Genomic DNA, 19,212 nt, shown 5'->3' on the forward strand with positions numbered 1-19,212 from the left:
ATAGTACATTCACGTTGTTGCGAACATCTTTTAAATATTACGTTAAAATATTACATATTGTGATTACCGGCTTCGAGGGCGTCCGAGCCCAGAGCCTCACTCGCCTTATTCGAGTCCTCGCCCTGCCTCCCCCACTCCTCGCCCCCTCTAGGAGCCTGAGAATCGAAAGCTGCAAATTTCTCCCAAAAAGACAGCAGCGGAAGAGTTATTCCAGTAGCGATCACGCCACCGAGGATGTCCGTCCAGGCAGCCACCCGCGACAGGAAGAGTTGCTCCGCCTGCATCCGCCCGTCCCCTTCGGTCTCTTGCGACGGGACACACCTGGCCGGCGCGCCCTCTACCTGCCCGGGGCCACCTGGCTGCCCCCCCCACCTCCCCCCGCAGCGGGTGGCCAGCCCCGCACGCGTCGCCCAAGCTTCCTGCGGGCCAATGGGGAAGAGGGCGCCTCCGGGCTCGAGCAGCGTCCGGCCGAGCGGCCAATAGGAGAGCGGCATGCAAATGAGCAGGTGCGGTGGCGGCCGGCCCGTCAAGGCGGCCGCGGCTCCGGGGATGTTAGAAGCAAGCTGGGCTGCCGCCGAGCAGAAGCCCGGGCTTCCAGCTGCGAGCTCCGCTCTCCCGCCATGGCCCCCGCTCCGCCCCCCGCCGCCTCCTTCTCACCCGCCGAGGTCCAGCGGCGCCTGGCGGCCGGCGACTGCTGGGTCCGCTGCGGGGCCCGCCTCTACGACCTCACTGGCTTCGTGCGGCACCACCCGGGGGGCGAGCAGCTGCTGCGGGCGCGGGCTGGAGAGGATGTTAGCGCCGACCTGGACGGGCCGCCGCACCGGCACTCGGCCAACGCGCGCCGCTGGCTCGAGCAGTACTACGTGGGCGAGCTGCAAGGAGACCCTCAGGTACAGCCCGGCCCGGGGTCGCACCCCTCTACTCGCCTTCCCCCTCCCCCACTCTCCCCTCGCCGGCAAGCCAGGTTCACCTGCCCTCTAGGAGGACCCAAGGTGACAGCCTCCGCCCTCACCTTCGCTTCCCCCTTCTCTCCAGGTAACAGGTCACGACCGGTCCCCCTCACCAGGACTTGCCCTTGCTCTCCAGCATTTCCCCTGACCGGCTTCTATCTGCTCCCTCCTTCCTACTTGTTCCTTCTGCAGCCTCTGCCATCTGACAATTTGGATCACCTTTTACCAGCCACGCACACTCTCAATCTTTCCTTTCTTCCCTGTTCCCTTATCAGCCTCTCCCCCTTTGCATCCGTCCTTCACTTCTGTTGAATAATTGCTTCATCCTCACCTGTGCTCCCCTCCCCACCTCACCCTGCTCCTGCTTCCAAAAGTTACGGATCCGTTACCCTTCTCAGCCAGTTTGGATTTCCTGGTGCTGCCCTATCCGGCACTAGGGCTTCCCTGGATCGCTAGAGGTTAGGGCAGTGTCCGGGGTGGACTATGTCCTTCCATCCCTCAGTATTGCTTGTCTTGCATGCTGGCATGGGGGTCCAAAAGATCGAAATGACAAGACTAAGCTAGTTTTTTAGAGGAGGGGGGATTAGCACCGTGAACAGCATGCTGCCATGCGGCACAGCCTCATTACGGTAGTTAAACCTCCAACTGATCCTGGGGTAGATTTGTTATCCCTATTTGTCGATGTGGAAACTGAGGCTCAGGCAGGCTCTGTAATTTGCCCAAAGTCAAAGAGCTAGTTAGCGCCAAAGCCAAATGTACCTGGCTGCAAAATCGATTCCACCTCCATCCCAAGGATCTCAGGATATGGGAGATGGCCCCTATCCACAGGGCTGCAGGTAGCCCGAGCCAGAGGCAAACTGCCTCCTTGGGCCTTCCCCAGGTTCAGCTGTAGGACTGGTGACAGCGGGGCCATCGTGCTTGGGCATTACGCTGACAGCCGCTCCCTGCTTCTAGCTCTTGCTTTCAGGGTGGGCCCAGCAAATGCTTTTAGATCTTTGGATAAAAGGACTTGCCTCTCACTGTTCCTGGCGGCTCTGCACTGGACCACCTTGTTTAATACTTCAGTCACTTCTTCACTCACTGGCTTGGTCCCTTGATGGTTATCAGCATTGAGCTGGGTAGGCCTGGGGAGGCGCCAGTAATCAGCACCAATACAGTCTTCGTAGAGCAAACAGGCTAATGAGGGAACGTACTAACTGCATAGTAATTAATTAGCTAGTGCTATCAGAATATGGATTTGGAGGTGAGAAGTTGAAGGAGAGCTTTCTTGAGAAAGTAACATTCGGACTGAGAGCTAACCATAAATAGGGTATTAGCCTGGTGACGTGTGGTGTGAAGAGCATTCCAGACAGAGGGAACAGCATGTGCCAAGAAGGCTTTGAAGGGTAAGGGCTCAGCAGTCAAGGGACAGAAATAAATCCAATGTGGCCAGAGGCTGGTGGGCATGGAGAGCGAAGGGGGAGGAGGCCAGAGGTCAGCCAGGGCTACATCATGCAGGGCCTCCTAGGTTGTGGGCAGGATTTGGGACTTGATTCTAAGAAATGACAGAAAGCCAGGGAAGGGATTCAGGAAGGGGTGTGGTGTGGTCAGATTTGCGTCTCTGGAAGATCGCCCTGGCTCCAGTGTCAAAAAGGAATGCAGGGAGCCCAAGTGGGTGTGAGGAGGCCAGGCAGGAGGCCACCGCGTGGACTGGGCAAGAGGAGAAGGCACGATGGTGGCTGTGACCAAGGGCAGAACGGGGTTGAATTGGAGAGATTTCATAGGTAAAGCACCGGGGCTCAGCATTCTGCAATGGGAGCCCAGCTGAATCTTGGAAGTTGGCGTTTGGTGCCAGGTCCTGAAGGGGCAGAGGTTTAGCCGTGGATACAACTGAAGCCGAGTGCAGGAAATGAGAGGCTGGGACCAGAATACTAGAGACCTCCAGGCTTGTGATGGCTACTGGGAGCCACCCTCCAAACTCCCAACCCACCCCCCTTCCCCAGCAGCTGCCCTAGATGGCCCCACCCCCATGCTTTTGCTTTGCTCTGCCCTACCTGACCCTCAGGGAGGACTCAGAGAAGACGGCGACCAAATTTGATTCCTACCCCTGCACTCCCCTGTTACCCCAAGGGTCCCAATGTGGCCATGTTGCAGGCATCTTTATATCTGGGCCCCAGTCTGAGGATGTGGGAAAGAAACCTAAAAACTAATAACACACTTAAAAACCCCGTGGCTCAGTTTCCGTAGTGTAGTCGTTGTCACGTTCGCATCACAAACCCATGGTCAAACTTGACCAGGAGCCGTACTTACCCCATACTGCAGTGGCCTGTCGGCTTCTGTCTGTAGATTTCTATCCCGGAGACTAGTATAATGTTGTCTTTAAACTGAGGGAGAAAGGTAGTCAGAGGAGAAATCTGGAATGTACCTGTACCTGTACTGAGAGAAGCCCTCTTCTTAAGGCCTGAACGGAGACTTTCTGTTCTTTTTTCTGGCTAAGCCCTTCAAGTACCCCCTATATCACTTTCTTCACCTCCCTTCTCTCCTCCTGCCAGGCCATGGATGCTGACTTCTGTTGAGCTCAGAGCCTAGCTTCTGTAATGTGAGGACCAGGTGGGGTGATGGGAAAGGAAATGTCATGACCCAGCTGTTTGTTTGGAGTTCATTTCTGAATCGTGCCCCTTGGAGGGGTCCTTGAAGGAGAGTGTCCTGGGGCTCTGCTGTGAAATCTCCAGGGAGAAGTCCCGGTCCCTTTGGTTTCCCCTCTTCCCCAATTTGCCACACACCCCTTCACACACCTGTATGTACTCTGACACACACATTCACACTCACGCAAAGGCGCACACACACACACACACACACACACATAAAACAAGTCAAACTCGTTTGAGCCAACATACTGTGGGGATGAAACAAAGTCTGCTGTGGCCGTGGTCTTGGACTTGAGAAAGCTGAGCTGCCTGCCCTGAGCAAGTGACAGAGCTATGGCTGAGCAGAGAAGTCAGGCCCCCTTCTCCTCCTGGGCCCTCAGGGGCTAACAGGGTCAAGCTGCTCAGTCCAAGCTCAGATACGAGCAGTGCTCTTCCAACTGGAGCTCATGTTGTTAGTGGCACATGAGGTCCATTTACTGAGCTGCAACCAGCATTTAAAAGGAATAAATAGGAAAGGAAGGAACTTTGGGTTCACATCTCCTCCCAAGATCATAGATACTGTGTTTTCCCGGACTTGCGTCATCCATGAATCACTGTCAAGTTTTTTTTTTTTTCTGAATTCGTATACCCCTCGAACTATTATATGTAATATTTAAGTAGACTCACTTTTTATTTTGCCATTTACTCACCCTAAGCAATAATACCAGTGAAATCACAAGTTTTACATGCAATTTAAAATAGAGAGCTATTAAGGTAGGAAAGGCTCATCCCTTGTATTCCCTAAAATCATCTTGGGTACCATCAGTGGAGTGGATATCATACTTCGGAAAACATCCAAAGAATAGCTTCTCCTTTTTTAAAAAAAATTTAATTAATTTATTTTGAGAGACAACAGGATTTTGAGAGACAACAGGGGAAGGGAGAGGGGAAAGAGAATCCCAAGCAGGTTCCGTGCTGTCAGCGCAGAGCCCAACTCAGGACTCGATTTCACAAACCATGAGATCGTGACCTGAGCCGAAATCAAGAGTCAGATGTTTAACAGACTGAGCCACCGAGGCACCTGGGGTTCTGTGGGTCATTTTCTGGGACTGGTGAAAGAGATGAATTTGTGTGTAAAGTATATACATGGTTGTGCGTTTTTCTAGTGAGAGAGCTACAGCTTTTATGATAGTCCAGCCAGGATCCTCCCCTCCCTCTGAACCTGCCGTCAAGAGGCTAAAAACTGGGAAAGGGTGGTTCCTACCTCCCCATCTTACACACACGGATGCCCCAGCCACTGTTGTCAGGTAACCCGGATGTCTGAGCATCTCTGGGTGCCGTGTCCTAATGCCACAGGGTGCACCCATCTCTGAGCGGCTGAGAAGTCCTCGGACTCTGCCTTGTGTGGTTCTGCCAGCCTTTGGAGGCTGGCCATTCAGAGCTCCAGGGCTTGAGTAACTCACTGGGTAGGATATCTGAGTGCAGGAGGACTCAGAGTTCCCACCCCGTCGCTGAAACTGCCCTTGTCGAGGTCATCGGGACCTTCGCCTCACTAAAGCCGGTCACCAGTTTGCACCTTGCCTCACCTGGCCTGGCAGCAACTTTTGATGTGGTCACCAAATTCCTTCCTTGATACGCTTTCTTCATGAGCTTCCCGAGACCACACCCTTTCGTTTTCCACTATCATTTCCTGTGGCTGCTGTAACAAATTGCCATAAACTCCGTGACTTAAAGCAACACGAATGTATTCTGTCACAGTTCTAGAGTTCAGAAGTCAAAAATAAGTCAGTAGGGCAGACTACCTTCTGAAGGTTCGAGGGAAGAATCCATTTTCTTACCTTTCCCAGCTTTTAGAAGCTGCTGGTATTCCCTGGCTCGTGGCCCCCTCCCAGCAATTGCATTGCCCCAACCTTTGCTCTCATGTCTCTTCTCTGACTCTCATGCCTCCATATTTTACTTCTAAGGACCCTTGTGATCACACTAAGCCCACCAGAATCATCCAGAAAACCTCCCCATCTCAAGGTCCTAAATTTAATCATATCTGTGAAGTCCCTTTTGCCATGTAAGGTAACATATCCACAGGTTCCAGGTTTTGGGACACAGACTGGGGAGGGGGGTTACTCTACCTACCTCGCCACCTGTACCCCCCTCCCTGGTTGTTACTTCTCAGTCTCCGTTGCTCATTTCTCTTGCTCCTCATTTCAAAGAAACATTTGCAAAGTTGAAACGGAATCATACAACGTGCACTCTGCTGGATGGCTGCTTCCCCTCAACACTATGTCATGGGAGATTATCTGTGTTTTCCTTCCTCTGAACAGCAACTATCCCCATTCTGTCCTGGAGAATCCAGGGCCGTAGAAGGGAGGGAAACGGGGACTAACTAGAAGGACAGAGTGGATGGCTTGCACAGACCACACACTGATCCGCATGAATTTCCTGGTCTTCCTTCCAGGATGTCTCCCCACGACTCCCCTACTTTGGCCAGAGCCCCACTCCGCTCATTCTTACAGCAAAATCTCCCAGGCAGGCCTCTCCCTGCCGGTACTTCCACATCCTACCGCCTGGGACCTTTTCATGTTACAGCAGGATTCCTAAGCCCTCGCGGGCTCCTCACCGCCACCCGGTTTAAGTCCGGTTCCAATGCTGCTGCTTCCCCAGAGCTCCCCGCACTTTGCCCGTACCTGTGTTACAGTGCTCATGATGTTCGTCCTTATTTACTGTATTTTCACTATGTGTCTTATCTCCTCAACTAAACTGTATACCCCCACCCCCAGAACTGGACTCGTCTGATTCATCTGGGTTTCTTTAGGACACAGTAGCACACTGACGAATGCCAACAGAAACTAATCAATGTTTTTTTTTTTTTTTAATTTTTTTTTCAACGTTTTTATTTATTTTTGGGACAGAGAGAGACAGAGCATGAACGGGGGAGGGGCAGAGAGAGAGGGAGACACAGAATCGGAAACAGGCTCCAGGCTCTGAGCCATCAGCCCAGAGCCTGACGCGGGGCTCGAACTCACGGACCGCGAGATCGTGACCTGGCTGAAGTCGGACGCTTAACCGACTGCGCCACCCAGGCGCCCCTAATCAATGTTTGAATAAATGAATGACTGCGCTGCTTGGAAAATTGAGGCATGTGCACTATTGAAAAGAAAAGCGGGTGGTGGGGGCGGGGAGGTGGGGGCGGCGCCTGGGTGACTCAGTCGGTCGACTGACTGACTCTGGATCTGGGCTCAGGTCATGCATGATTGCGCGGTTCGTGGGCTTGAGCCCCGCATTGGGCTCCATGCTGACAGCATGGCGCCTGCTTGAGATTCTCTCTCTCTCCCTCTCTCTCTGCCCCTCCCCCACTTGTGCATGCTCGTTCTCTCTCTCTCTCTCTCAAACTAAATAAACTAAAAAAAGAAAATGAAAATGAAAGGAAAGTGGTAATATTAGCACACACAAGATACTTCAAGAATTACAAAGTTAAGTCTCTTTCCAGTTCCTCTTTTTTGGCTAAAAGAGTTGGGAGTTTGATGGCAAGGATGGAGGGCTATCAAGTGAATCACTCATTTCTGCCTTCGCCCTCAGTTATTCTCACCAGAGAGAATTGACAAAACGTCTTCCATACCAGGCTACTGCCATTCACCCATGCCCATGAGTCTGCCTACAAGACATGAAGTGAACCATAGACAATGCCAGTCAAGGGGCGCCCGGGTGGCTCAGTCGGTTAAGCATCTGACTCTTAATTTCAGCTCAGGTCATGATCTCGTGGTTTGTGAGTTCATGCCCCACCTGGGGCTCTGCACTGACGATGCCGAGCCTGCTTGGGATTCTCTCTCTCTCTCTCTCTCTCTCTCTCTCTCTCTCTCTCCCTCTGCCCCTCCCCTGCTCGCTCTCCCTCTCTCTCAAAAATGAATAAACTTAAAAAAAAAAAGAAAAAATAAAAGAAAATGTCAGTCAAGAGCCTCCTTTGCTGTCAAGGCTGTGACCAGCCCCATGTGGCTGTAAGTGCCTGTATGACGTGCTCAGGCAGGACCTGGGCTGCCTGGATTTCCAGTTCCGTTTACTCTTTCCTGTGTCTTGTCATGCAAATCTCTCTAAAGTGTGTGTCTCCAAACATTAGTTCCCAACCTTCTCTAATCGCCACTCATCTCGCACGAGATGATGTATAAACCTCGGATTTAGGATTTTTTGTTGTAAAGCATAATTCTCCAAATACTTTGTTTTCTTGCCTTGATTGTGTATTGCCAAATATTTAAATACCGGTATCAGATAAACAAATTTGGGGGGATTTAAAGTATTTGAACTGTGATTCCTATAGATACATTGTAAAGTCCTGTCATAGGAAAACTAGTAGCCAGAAATTCCGTTGATAAAGAACATGTGACTACACACGTAGACTAAACCATGCAATCTACAACAAACTTGACTGATAATTACCAACATGAAGTAGTCTTAATTTCTCCTTTAAAGGGAACAGAATTTCAAAGGAGTAGAGTTCTGGTTCTCTACATTTTTTTCTGTGCCCATTAGAACCTTCTCAACATTGCTTAGCATTGCATGATGCTCAGATTTCCCCCTGGAAAGTGGAATCGGGGTTTTTAGGGATCTCTAGTAATGGCTAGTTTTAGTTTTATAAGTTCCCGATGTTAATGGTCCATAATAACCCACTTAGTTCCTAAGATCTAGTCCTTAGTCTTATATCATAATGAAAGGCTATGAAACAGGCATCATTTATCCACAAGGATGAAAGATAGACCTCCAATCTTTAAGTCAATTCAAGGCCCCCACTGTGAGACTGACTGCTATGGAGGAATATTAAGGGTCACGTATATGGGGCTGAATCAAGACTCTGTGATCCTGTACACCACCCCCCACAGGCCAGAAAAAGGTCAGACTAACCTGATTTAGTGGTTATCCCAGCAAGACCCACTGGCCTGCCAAGTGTAATGGCTTTTGCAGGTTGGAAAACAGGGTGTCATAAAAAATTCAGTTGTTCCTTAGACCTACGTGGGAAAGTCTTTGACTCCTAGGAAAGAAGGTCACTTGAAATGAATCTACTTTTTTTTTTTAATGTTTATTTTTGAGAGAGAGAGAGAGAGAGAAGAGTGCAAGCAGGGGAGGTGCAGAGAGAGAGGGAGACACAGAATCTGAAGCAGGCTCCAGGCTCCGAGCTATCAGCCCAGAGCCCATCACAGAGCTCAAACCCACGAACAGTGAGATCATGACCTGAGCCGAAGTTGGATGCTTAACCGACTGAGCCACCCAGACGCCCCAAAATGAATCTACTTTAAATGAAGACCAAACTTTCATAGAAAATGGAGCAGGGGTTTGGGAGAGGGGAAGCGATTATTTTTTAAAATGAAACGGAAGGGGTGCCTGGCTGGCTCAGTTGGTAGAGCATGCAACTCTTGATCTTGGGGTCATGAGTTTGAGCCCCACATTGGGTGTGGAGATTACTTTTTTAAAAAGGAAGAATTTAATAACAATTAAAAAATAAAAATGAAACTGAAAATTGTTTTAGTTTATTTTAACCTGACAGCAAAATTAAGATTGCATTCGTGGACAGGTCCTTTATTTTTATTTTTATTTTTATTTTTTTTATTTTTATTTTTTTATTTTTTTATTTTTGGGACAGAGAGAGACAGAGCATGAACGGGGGAGGGGCAGAGAGAGAGGGAGACACAGAATCGGAAACAGGATCCAGGTTCTGAGCCATCAGCCCAGAGCCTGACGCGGGGCTCGAACTCACGGACAGTGAGATCGTGACCTGGCTGAAGTCGGACACTTAACCGACTGCGCCACCCAGGCGCCCCATGGACAGGTCCTTTAATTGAGCAAATACCGAATCAAGCGGTGTGCTTTTTGTGCACATGTGTGGTTTTTCTGACAAAACTGTATGAAAGTGACAGTGGGACATTCCAAACTTCACATTGTTCACAGCATGATCGTAAAGAGAGTCATTTTAGCTAGAGTATTTAAGAGCTGAGGATCTTTCTTGATCCTGTGATAAACAGGTCATTCATTCATTCTCTTTTGAAGAGCCTCGTCCTTTGTGGGTTACCTGTGTTTCAGCGTTAAACAGCCCAACTTTGCCAAATCCTTATTTTGCAGTAGAATTGTGAGCAAAACAGTTTTCTTCAGTTTCACTGACTTCATTAAATTCTTTGTATTTTGGCATTAATTTTTTTTAATTTTTTTCATTTTTACCATTTATTTATTTTTGAGAGACAGAGAGACAGAGAGACAGAGCATGAGCAGGGGAGGGGCAGAGAGAGGGAGACACAGAGTCTGAAGCAGGCTCCAGGCTCTGAGCTGTCAGCACAGAGCCCAATGCGGGACTTGAACTCACAAAGTGCAAGATCATGACCTGAGCTGAAGTCAGACGCTTAACTGACTGAGCCACCCAGGCGCCCCTTGGTATTGATTTTCAATTTCACTTTGCAGTGAGCTTGCATTTCATTACACTGTATATTGTCAGATGATAGCAACCCCAACCATCACTTTGCCTAGGTAGACTGGGGATTTGGGGGAGGCGGTGGTCAATCTGAGCAGGAATCAAATTCATAAATGGTCAGCTGACTTGTGAATAGCTGTACATTAAGAGGATTTTTACCATTCTTTGCAACTTGGATGTTCAGGGACTCAGATAAAGAACACTTGGATAATAACGATGCCTCTAGGACTAATAGTAACACATCCAAATTTGTATAGCGATTTACATTTTTCTAGATATTTCTCATAGATTTTTAGTTGAACCCTCAAGGTAGGTGGGGCAGATATCCATTCTCCTATTTCATAGATGAGAGACCTATAGTTCTGAGAGATCCCGCAATGTGGCTGGTCTCTAGGTGCCCAGTATTTCCAGTGCATACACATTAGGGACAAATCTTAGGCATGAGATTAAACCAAGGGGCATCTTTTTCTTACTGATTTATAATCACTCCTTACATGTAAAGGATATTAACCATTTCCCATCATATGTATTACTATATTTCCTTCAGTTATTTGTCTTTTGACTTGTCTAATGTTTTTTTTCTCTATTTAAATCTTTAAAATTAAACCTTTAAAACATAAAACATTGTCTTATCATTCTTAGAAAGGACACCTCTACTTTATGATTTTGTAGTTGCCTAAATTTATTATCTACCTGAAATTTTTTTGATATCAGGAAAAAAATAGAGATTATTTTAGGTTTATATTTTTCAGATGGCCAGCTGGTTATCCCAATAGATTTATGAAATAATTGTTTTTCCCACTGGCTGAAGAAACACCTTTATCACACATCAACCATTCACAGATATACTTTGGTCCATGTGGGGGCTTTATTCTGTTCCAATGAAATCATTCGTTTTTCTTTAGGTTTTAACCATTAAGCTTTCCTCCCTCCACCACCTTCCTTCTGTTCCATTCCAGCCAGGATTTTGTTGTCACATGTTCTACCAGAGAAAGCAAAGGGCAGGACAGGGGCTGAGCATCATTTCTGGGCCATGTTGCTGGTGCTGGGGAAACAGTCTGACTTTCAGGGGCTGGGGCTGCCTGGCATGCCCTGGACCCTGAGGTCGTGTGGCGAGAGCCCGGAGGGAGTTCAAGGAAGCTCACGCAGGCGACAGGCCCCAGGCACCAATACTGGAAGGGAGGGAGGCGTCCAAAGTGGGTGTCCAAGCGGTCATGGAATGGTAGCGATTTCAGCGGGGAATGCAGGGGCGGGGAGGGGTGTGGTGAAAGCAGCATTGCCGCTGGAGCTCTGCACACGGATGGGTCCTGTGTGTCCACCCTCAGTGTGTCCGCAGCCCGTGGCCGGAGGCTGGAAGAGCAGTGAAGCAGCTGTATTTGCTAACAGGGAACCTGGTGTCTTTCTTGCAAAGCGCCGTAAATCTCCAACTCTTGTCCCTCCGGCCAAGGGACACGGATGCTTTTGCCCCCACCTTCCTTCATCAAGATCAAGTGAGAGGCTTATTTAAAAAAGATTCCTGGGTATTTCTGGACTGATGGAAATGTCCTGCATCTTGACTTGGACATTGGCTGCCAGGAGGCATGTAATTGTCAAAACTTATCAAACTATACACTGAAGATCAGTAGTTTTTTTGTTGTTTCGTTTTGTTTTGTTTTTGTTTTTACTCTATGAGAATTAGACCCAATTTTTTTAAAGGGAAGTAAATAAATTTAATACTTATTTAGTAACTCACTCCTGTAGATACGACCTCATGATGACAAAAGCTAGTGTTGATACATACAAAGATTTAAAGATTGCTTTTACAATAAGACCCTGTGGAATGTAAATGGTAGGACTTTAGGTAGTGGGGATACTACTCGGCGTTCACGGGAGATTCTTTCAGCTGGACTGCAGTTTAAAATGTTTCAATAAGAAAACATTGGAAAAAAATACTAAGTAGTTACATTGTAGACATCACACAGAGAAAAATTCTTAAAGGAACAGTGGAAAACTAAAAGAAAAATCCACAGCACATGCACATTTAAGCGCAACAAAACATTACATTTCTAGTAATATTGTATTGCTTTCTCAAGAAGCTGTAACAAAGTACCACAAACTAGGTGGCTTAAAAGGAGACATTAATCATCTCACAGTTCTAGAGACTAGAAGTCTGACTTCAAGGTATGGGCAGAGTCGTTTCCTCCTGGAGGCTCTGAAGGAGACTCTGTTCCTTGCCCCTTTCCTGGCTTCTGGTGGGGCGGGCATCTCTTGGCTTGTAGATTATACCACTCCAATTTCTGCCTCCATCCTCACAAACGCGTCCTTGCCTGTATCTCTGTGTCTGCATCTCCAAATTTCCCCGCTTCTTTTGAGGAAACTAGTTATATTGGACTCACAGCCCCCTTTAATCCAGTAGGACCTTAAATGAACTGCATGACGCCTGCAGGTACCCTCTTTCCAAATAAAGTCGCATTCATAGGTTCTAGGTAAACATGAATTTGGTTGGGGGAGGGGAGGTGGGGGCGGGGGACACCATTCCACCCGGTACAGATGTCACTAAACAACTCTACCACTCGAACAACCTAGATGGAAGCAAGTGTGGTATGCACTACAGAACTGTGTTAGATTTCAGGAAAATTACTCTAGTAGCAACAGAGGTTCAAAGATTGAAGACTTGGATGACAAGTTTGATGTTTCATTTGAATGAAAAAACATGCATGTAAACTAACTCAAAGATTTACTTAGCATAGTATATTATAATATGTAATTATTATATGTAATATAATATATATATATATATATTATATATATATATTTTTTTTTCTCCTGGGGGGCACCCCTCAAATCTATAAAATTAAAATCTCTGGAAGCGAGATTCCAGAAATCCGTATTTTTAACAAATACTGTGTGTGGCTCAGAAGCACTGGAAAGTTTGCAGCCCACTGCCCTAGAAGGCTCAGGGCAGAGGGAAAATAGGGATGGAAAACTGGGAACATGAAAGTTTCTCAGTGGGCAGGTCTCTTGGGAGTCCTAAAGAATCGGCATCCCCAGGCTCCTGGTGTGGGGCTTGTCACAGAGCAGTTGTGCAGACAGACCACCCTCTCACCCAGCCATCCAGAAAGAGGAGGAGGCTGGGGTCTGCAGTCCAAGACCTGTGCCCTGGCTGTGTGATGCTGTGTGACTCACGCAAACGCTTGTGGCCTCAGTTCCCTTATTCCCTGCGTCCCTACCAGATTTGTGTGGCTACAGTGAAATCACATGAGATCTGTAAGACAGAAATGTGTAGATTAAACCAAAATAGGGTGATAATAAGCCCCTTCAGCCCCAGCTTCTGCCAAGAAAAGGTAGATTTCTCTTAGGCGGCAAGAGATAGATGTTTTCAGAACCCGAGTTGCTACGTAGCTCAGATCCTCTTGGGCAAAGCCACGCACCCCCCAGAGGAGCTGGAGAGTGGTGACATCCTAATCTCCCAGTGTGGCCCCTTCCCCCAGCTAGGGCCTGTGGGGTCTGTTCCGACCTGCTGCCCTCATTCTATCTTCACCTGGACAAGTGAACTGGACCGAGGAACTGACCACTGTTAGGACGGGATGTCTCCAAAGATGAGGCTGGCAAAAGCCTCAAGTGGCCCCGGGGACCTGCAGGCCTGCCTTCCTCTGCCTGCCATTCCTTTCCCTGTTCAGGCACAAACATAGATGACGTCTCCTCATGCTCAGACTGAGTTCAGTGCTGAGGATAAAAAGACAACTGATCACTGCCTTCATGGGGTATACCTGCCAGTGGAGGGGAGGAGACAGATAGGACAGTTAGAGGTGGTGACAAGAGCTACAACAGAATATCATATTTTATATAGACTGTTATAGTCTATGTGTATATACATATACATATGTGCATACATCATACAACAAAATAGATCATGTATTTTAGAACAGGGGCTGTGACAGAGTAACAGCTGCAGCTTCTGACAGGAGTAGTCTGGCAAGTCTTCTCTGAAGAACTGATATCTGATGGAAACAAAGGAGTCGCCATAAAGGAGAACTGGGTAAAAAAGCAAAAAAAATTCTAAGCAGAAGGAACAGCAAGTGCAAAGGTCCTGGGGTATGTGGCATCAGGAATCCAAAAGGAGGCTCTTCTGCTGCTACAGCATTGCAGGTGAAGAGGAGTGTGGTGTGGGGTGGAGTGGGGAGGGAAGCAGGAGCCCTGCCTCTATAGAGCTCATAGTCATCGTTGGGGAGGTTCGATTTTATTTCGAGACTAGGCTGGAAGATTTTAAGTGGAAGACTGACAAAGTTGGTCTGTAGTTTACTAGATTGTTCCAGCTCCCTTGTGGAGGGTAGGTTGCAGGGGGCCAAGAGGAGGAGCAGGAAGGGAGCTAAGAAGACATCGCTATTGTCCAGATGACAGAGGGAGGTTGCCTGGACTGAGCGGCTATTGAGACAGAGGAAGTGTCTAGGAATTGGAAACGTCTTGGAGGTAGAACCACTACAACTTGCTGATGGACCAAACACTGAGAGTAAGAGAAAGAGTTGAGGATGATGCCAAGGTGACTTGAGTAACTGGGTGGTTTGATATATGGGAAGTGAATGCTTAGGTGTAAGCCCAGATTTGGGGTGGGGTAATCAAAGTCCCTCGGGGCCACATTGCATCTGAAATGCCAAGGAAACACTCGGGTAGAGATTTTAAGTGGTAGGTGAATATATGAGTCCAGAGCTATGCTCTCCAATATGGTAGCCCCTTGCCACATGTGGCTTTATAATTTAAAATTAATCAAAATGCAATAAAATCAAAGTTCAGTAATTCAGTGACATGAGCCACATTTCAAGTGCTCAGTAGACATAGGGGACCATATTGGACAGCACAGATCTAGAACATTTCCATCATTGCAGAAAGCTCTCTGGGGTAGCACTGGTCTAGCTAGAGCTGTGACCCAGAGTTGAAAGGTATTTCTCTCTAGGATAATGGTATCCTAATCTGGTGACTCTTTCCAGGAAGTTGGTATGCCTGTGTTGTTCAACAAATAGTTCCTTCTTGCCCTTGACCACACCAGATTGTGTATTAAGTGATGTCCCTGAGCGGTAGCTATATCAAAGAGGCACTGAACACCCAGAAGGACAGTTTGTCCCGGGACTGTTCAAGGACATCATCTCTTAAAGCACCTTATAGCGACGAGTATAAACATGATGTTTAATGAGCATAAAACATGGAGTACAGGCTGTAGCTCACCAGGAGACACCAGTTCTTGGACTCGCCATGGCAATTTTCTTGGTTTAAGAGACGTGCACTGAGTTTGGAACTAGGTTAAATGAGAGTGGAAAAGAAGACACAGGCTCAGAACCCAACAGTCTTGTGTTCTAGAACTAACCATACCCCTGGAGACAAGCCAGTCAACCTCTCTGAACATAAACATCCTCGACTGTAAATGGGAGAAGATTCCATGTCCGGGCATGGAGAGAGAGAATAGTTTGCATCAGTAGATTGGAATCCGTAAAAAGTAGCAGGTATAAGGCAGGTTGATTTTTGTCGTTGTTATTGTTTTGTTTTGCTTGCAAAACAGTTCAGTGCCTTCTATTATTTTTGGCAATATAATCATCTGTAACCAACGTTGACAATAGCAGTGAATTATCTCTCTTAAACTAGTAGATCGTAAAAGGAAAATTTGGGAATATTATTTCTGGGATAGCGAGATATGAGGTCATTTGTAAACAGTGGTCTTGTTTCTTCTTTTAAAAACAGCAAAACATAGGGGCACCTGGGAGGCTCAGTCAGTTGAGCAGCCGACTTCGGTTCAAGTCATGAGCTCATGGTTCATGGGTTCGAGCCCCGCAATGAGCTCTGTGCTGACAGCTCAGAGCCTGGAGCCTGCTTCCGATTCTGTGTCTCCCTCTCTCTCTCTCTCTGCCTCTCCCCCATTTGTGCTCTCTTTCTCAAAAATAAATAAATAAAAAGATTAAAAAAAAAAAAAACAGCAAAACATAGGGGCACCTGGGGGGCTCAGTCAGTTGAGCGTTCAACTCTTTATTTCAGCTCAGGTCTTGATCTCACAGTTGTGAGTTAAAGCCCCACATTGGGCTTTGTACTGGGTATGAAGCTTCCTTAAAACAAAACAAACAAAATCAGCAGAATATAGTATTTTCAGCATACTCCTTATAGGACTGGAGCATTCCATAAGTCCAAAATGTATTTTAACATAGAAGTTGGGCCAGTGAGGAGATCATATATGTTAGATGGTTTAAATGTATTTTCCTTGCACATAGCACATTCTATAAGCCTGCCTGAGGTGCTTTGAGGCCTAAGTCTTGAGAAACTACGGTCTAGAAGTGTCCTATCCAGTCCTGCAGGCTGTTGGTGCCGCTCATTGGGGTTAAAAGTCGGGTGCTGTAGTGCCCACCAGGACTTTGTAAGGCGGGACTGAGGAGGTGAGCCTCAGATCTCCTCCTGTCCGCCCTGACCAAGCCCAGGCCCCACCCCCACCCCAACCTCAGGCTCCCAGCTGCCCCAAATCCCAGAGTCAGGCTTCCATTGGAAAAAAAAAACACGTGTCCGCTTGACTCGGTGCATTCCTGGGTGTGGTGCCCTAATCTGAGGTTAGAGGTAGAGAAGAGAGGCTCCCTGTGGATGCAGATGGTCCATGGCTATCTAGGTCCATGGTCTACTAGGCAGAGCCTAGTAGAGAATCAAGTTAATAGCCTGAAAAGTTGTGGGTGTATTCTGGAGAGATCTGAGTAGTGATTTAGTATTTTTAATCCACTGTCTCCCTTTTCTGATGTCCTGGATTGCCCACCTATACAGGCTTCTGCTTCTGGTGACAGGGTGGCTCGTGACGTGCTCCATGGGGGATCGTGTCATCAGGGGAAGCAATACTAGGTCCACAGTGAACCGATGTCAAGGACCCTGGAGGCTGGGGTGGTCTGGTCCATGCCCCCACACCTCCTGAGCGGGATAAGTTGGTCACACCCCAGGCACACGTTTGCCACTCGCTCTCTTTTCCTTTCTTCTTCCCATCGTGAATCCAGGGACAGCGGCCAGCAGAGTTCATCACCTTGCAGCCATCGTGGGTGGGCAACAAGTGGGGGTGTTTGGGGGGGTGCCTTGTCACCTGCCAGGTATTATTGTCGTGTTTTAGTTTTGCACAGGAAGGCTTTATTTTAAATGTTTTAAGGAGAGGACGGGCCCCAGGGCTGCTGGTTTGGACCTAGTCTGGCAGAGGGCAGCTCGTTAGAAATGAAAGCAAGCAGATCCTGCTGCCTTCCTTTTAGCCCCAAATTTCTAGCTACTGAAAGCAACCAGTGGTCCCCTACAGGCCTCAGGGGTGGGCTTGTTAACACAGAAGGCTTCCTCCCAAGGGAGACTCTTGGTGCAGCTGTGGTTCTGGGTCTGCACCCGCCCCCCACCCCGGCCTACCCCCCATCCTACCTTCCCAGGACCGCATCGAGTCCAGTGCGGACTGGAGTCCCCACCTTCCTTTGGGCCCCTAGAGGCCGGAGGCAGCTGGACACAGGGCCTGGGCACCATCTCGTTTCAGAGAAAGGGTTTTCAGGCCAAACCCAGGCTGCGGGATAAAAGGCCATCTGTCCATCCCTGGGTGCCCAGCCCCGGCTTTCCTGAACAACATTCCTTTATGCCAGCCCCCGCCTCCTGCGGCCCCCACCCTCAGCACACTGCTTCCTTTCACCGCCTCTGGGTCGGCTTGTTTGTTTACCCTGCAGAGTGCAGGCTTTCTGTTGTTCTTCTCTTTTCTCTCCCCCTTGTGCGCCCTCCAGGCAAGCCCTCCCTGGGGACAGCAGGGTCTGGGGGGCTAAGGCAGAGTCCCCGCCAGGGACCCGGGAGCCTCCCGAGCCTCCCGGTGAGGCCTCCCAGAAGAGGCAGGGGTGGTGCGCGAAGAACCTTAGTGGGACCGCACTCGGCGTGGCTTCCTGTCTGGCTGTCCCAGCAACCATTTGAGACTCCTGGAAGCGGTGACTTGGTCCCTCTGTGCCTTTGTTTCCCCCACCCGTGGAATACCTCATGCCAGTCTCTCAGGGACAACCGTGTCGATACCAATGAGATGCCGGCCACACGTGTGGGGTGGGAAAGGTGCTCACCATGGAGGTGGCTCGTCTGTCCCAGAGCCACGTGCCCCAGTGGAGGGGGAACGGGGCAAAGCTGGCCACGGTTTCCACTGAAGAAGGCGGCAGTTTGCCCGACACCCGCCCCCTCCCCAGTTCAGCCTGCCTCTTCCCTGTGGGGAAAACTAGGAGTGACTTTTCAGGCCCCGAGGAAGGGGAACCAGGCCAGCCCTGGCTGCCAGACAGCCAACAGCGGGCTAGGAAGGGGGCGGTGCCTGAACGTCTTCCGAGCCGAGGGCTCTCTGTGCCGGCTGCCACGGCAGATCTGGTGGGAAGGCTGGGCTGGTCACGAGACCCTGGTTTTTGCCGCCTCCCCCGCAGAGGATGAGCGACAGACTCTCCACACGTCCCTGGATGCCTCTTCCAGTTGTTTTGTGGCTCAATTCCTTCTCCTTCCGTGGTCTTGTCTCCATCCTGGGGGAACCTGGTTCAGACCTCATGCTAGTTTGTTAGGGTCGCAAAGTCCCACAAACTGGGTGGCTTAGGCAACAGGGATTTATTGTCTTGTGGTTCTGGAGGCTAGAAGTTCTAGATCAAGGTGTCGGTAGTAGGGTTAGTCCCCGCTGAGAGCTGGGAGGGAGCACGGGTTCCAGGCCGCTCCCTAGCTTCTGGGGGATTACTGGCAATCTTTGGAGTTTCTTGGCTTGTAGGTGCTTCACCCCCCCCCCCCCCCATCTCTGCCTTCACGTGGTGTCCTCCCTGCTCTTCAGATTTCACCTCTTTATAGGGACACAGATCGGATAGGATTAGAACCTCATTTTAACTAATCACCTCTACCATGACCCTACTTCCAAATAAGGTCACGTTTTGAAATACTGGGGGTTAGCCCTCCAATATATGAATTGGGAGGGGGCATAGTTCAACCCGTACCAGACCTCTGTACTGGGAAATGAGGCCCCGTAGGTCACACTGTTGGTGCCCGGCCTGTGTCTCCGCTGTGATTCCTTCACACCGTCACAGATTTTGTCTCCTTTCCAGCCACACATGGGGAAAGAGAACCAGTAGTTGGCTTCCTCTTGGAGTCAGTCCTCCCTGCTAGACCGGAGGCGGCGAGGAGGCCGACGGTCACCCTGCAGTGAACCTTGCTGGGGCTCTGGCACCCAATCCACTCAGGGCCTTGATACAGCTGGCTG

The 19,212-nt window shown here is 49.0% G+C and overlaps 1 protein-coding gene across 1 annotated transcript in view; it reads left to right on the forward strand.

Annotated features, from left to right (window-relative positions):
- The first annotated feature begins 558 nt into the window (after positions 1-558).
- The window catches only part of FA2H (fatty acid 2-hydroxylase), a 53,970-nt gene continuing 35,316 nt past the window's right edge, over positions 559-19,212 (forward strand). The window contains exon 1 of the mRNA XM_025920802.2: positions 559-890. Coding sequence (XP_025776587.1) covers positions 621-890 — 270 coding nt within the window. The 5' untranslated portion in view covers positions 559-620. The remainder of the gene's footprint in view (positions 891-19,212) is intronic.

The sequence above is a fragment of the Puma concolor genome, chromosome E2 (assembly GCF_028749965.1).
Source record: "Puma concolor isolate L17-30 chromosome E2, mPumCon1.1.hap2, whole genome shotgun sequence".
In the NCBI taxonomy this organism is placed as follows: Eukaryota; Metazoa; Chordata; class Mammalia; order Carnivora; family Felidae; genus Puma; species Puma concolor.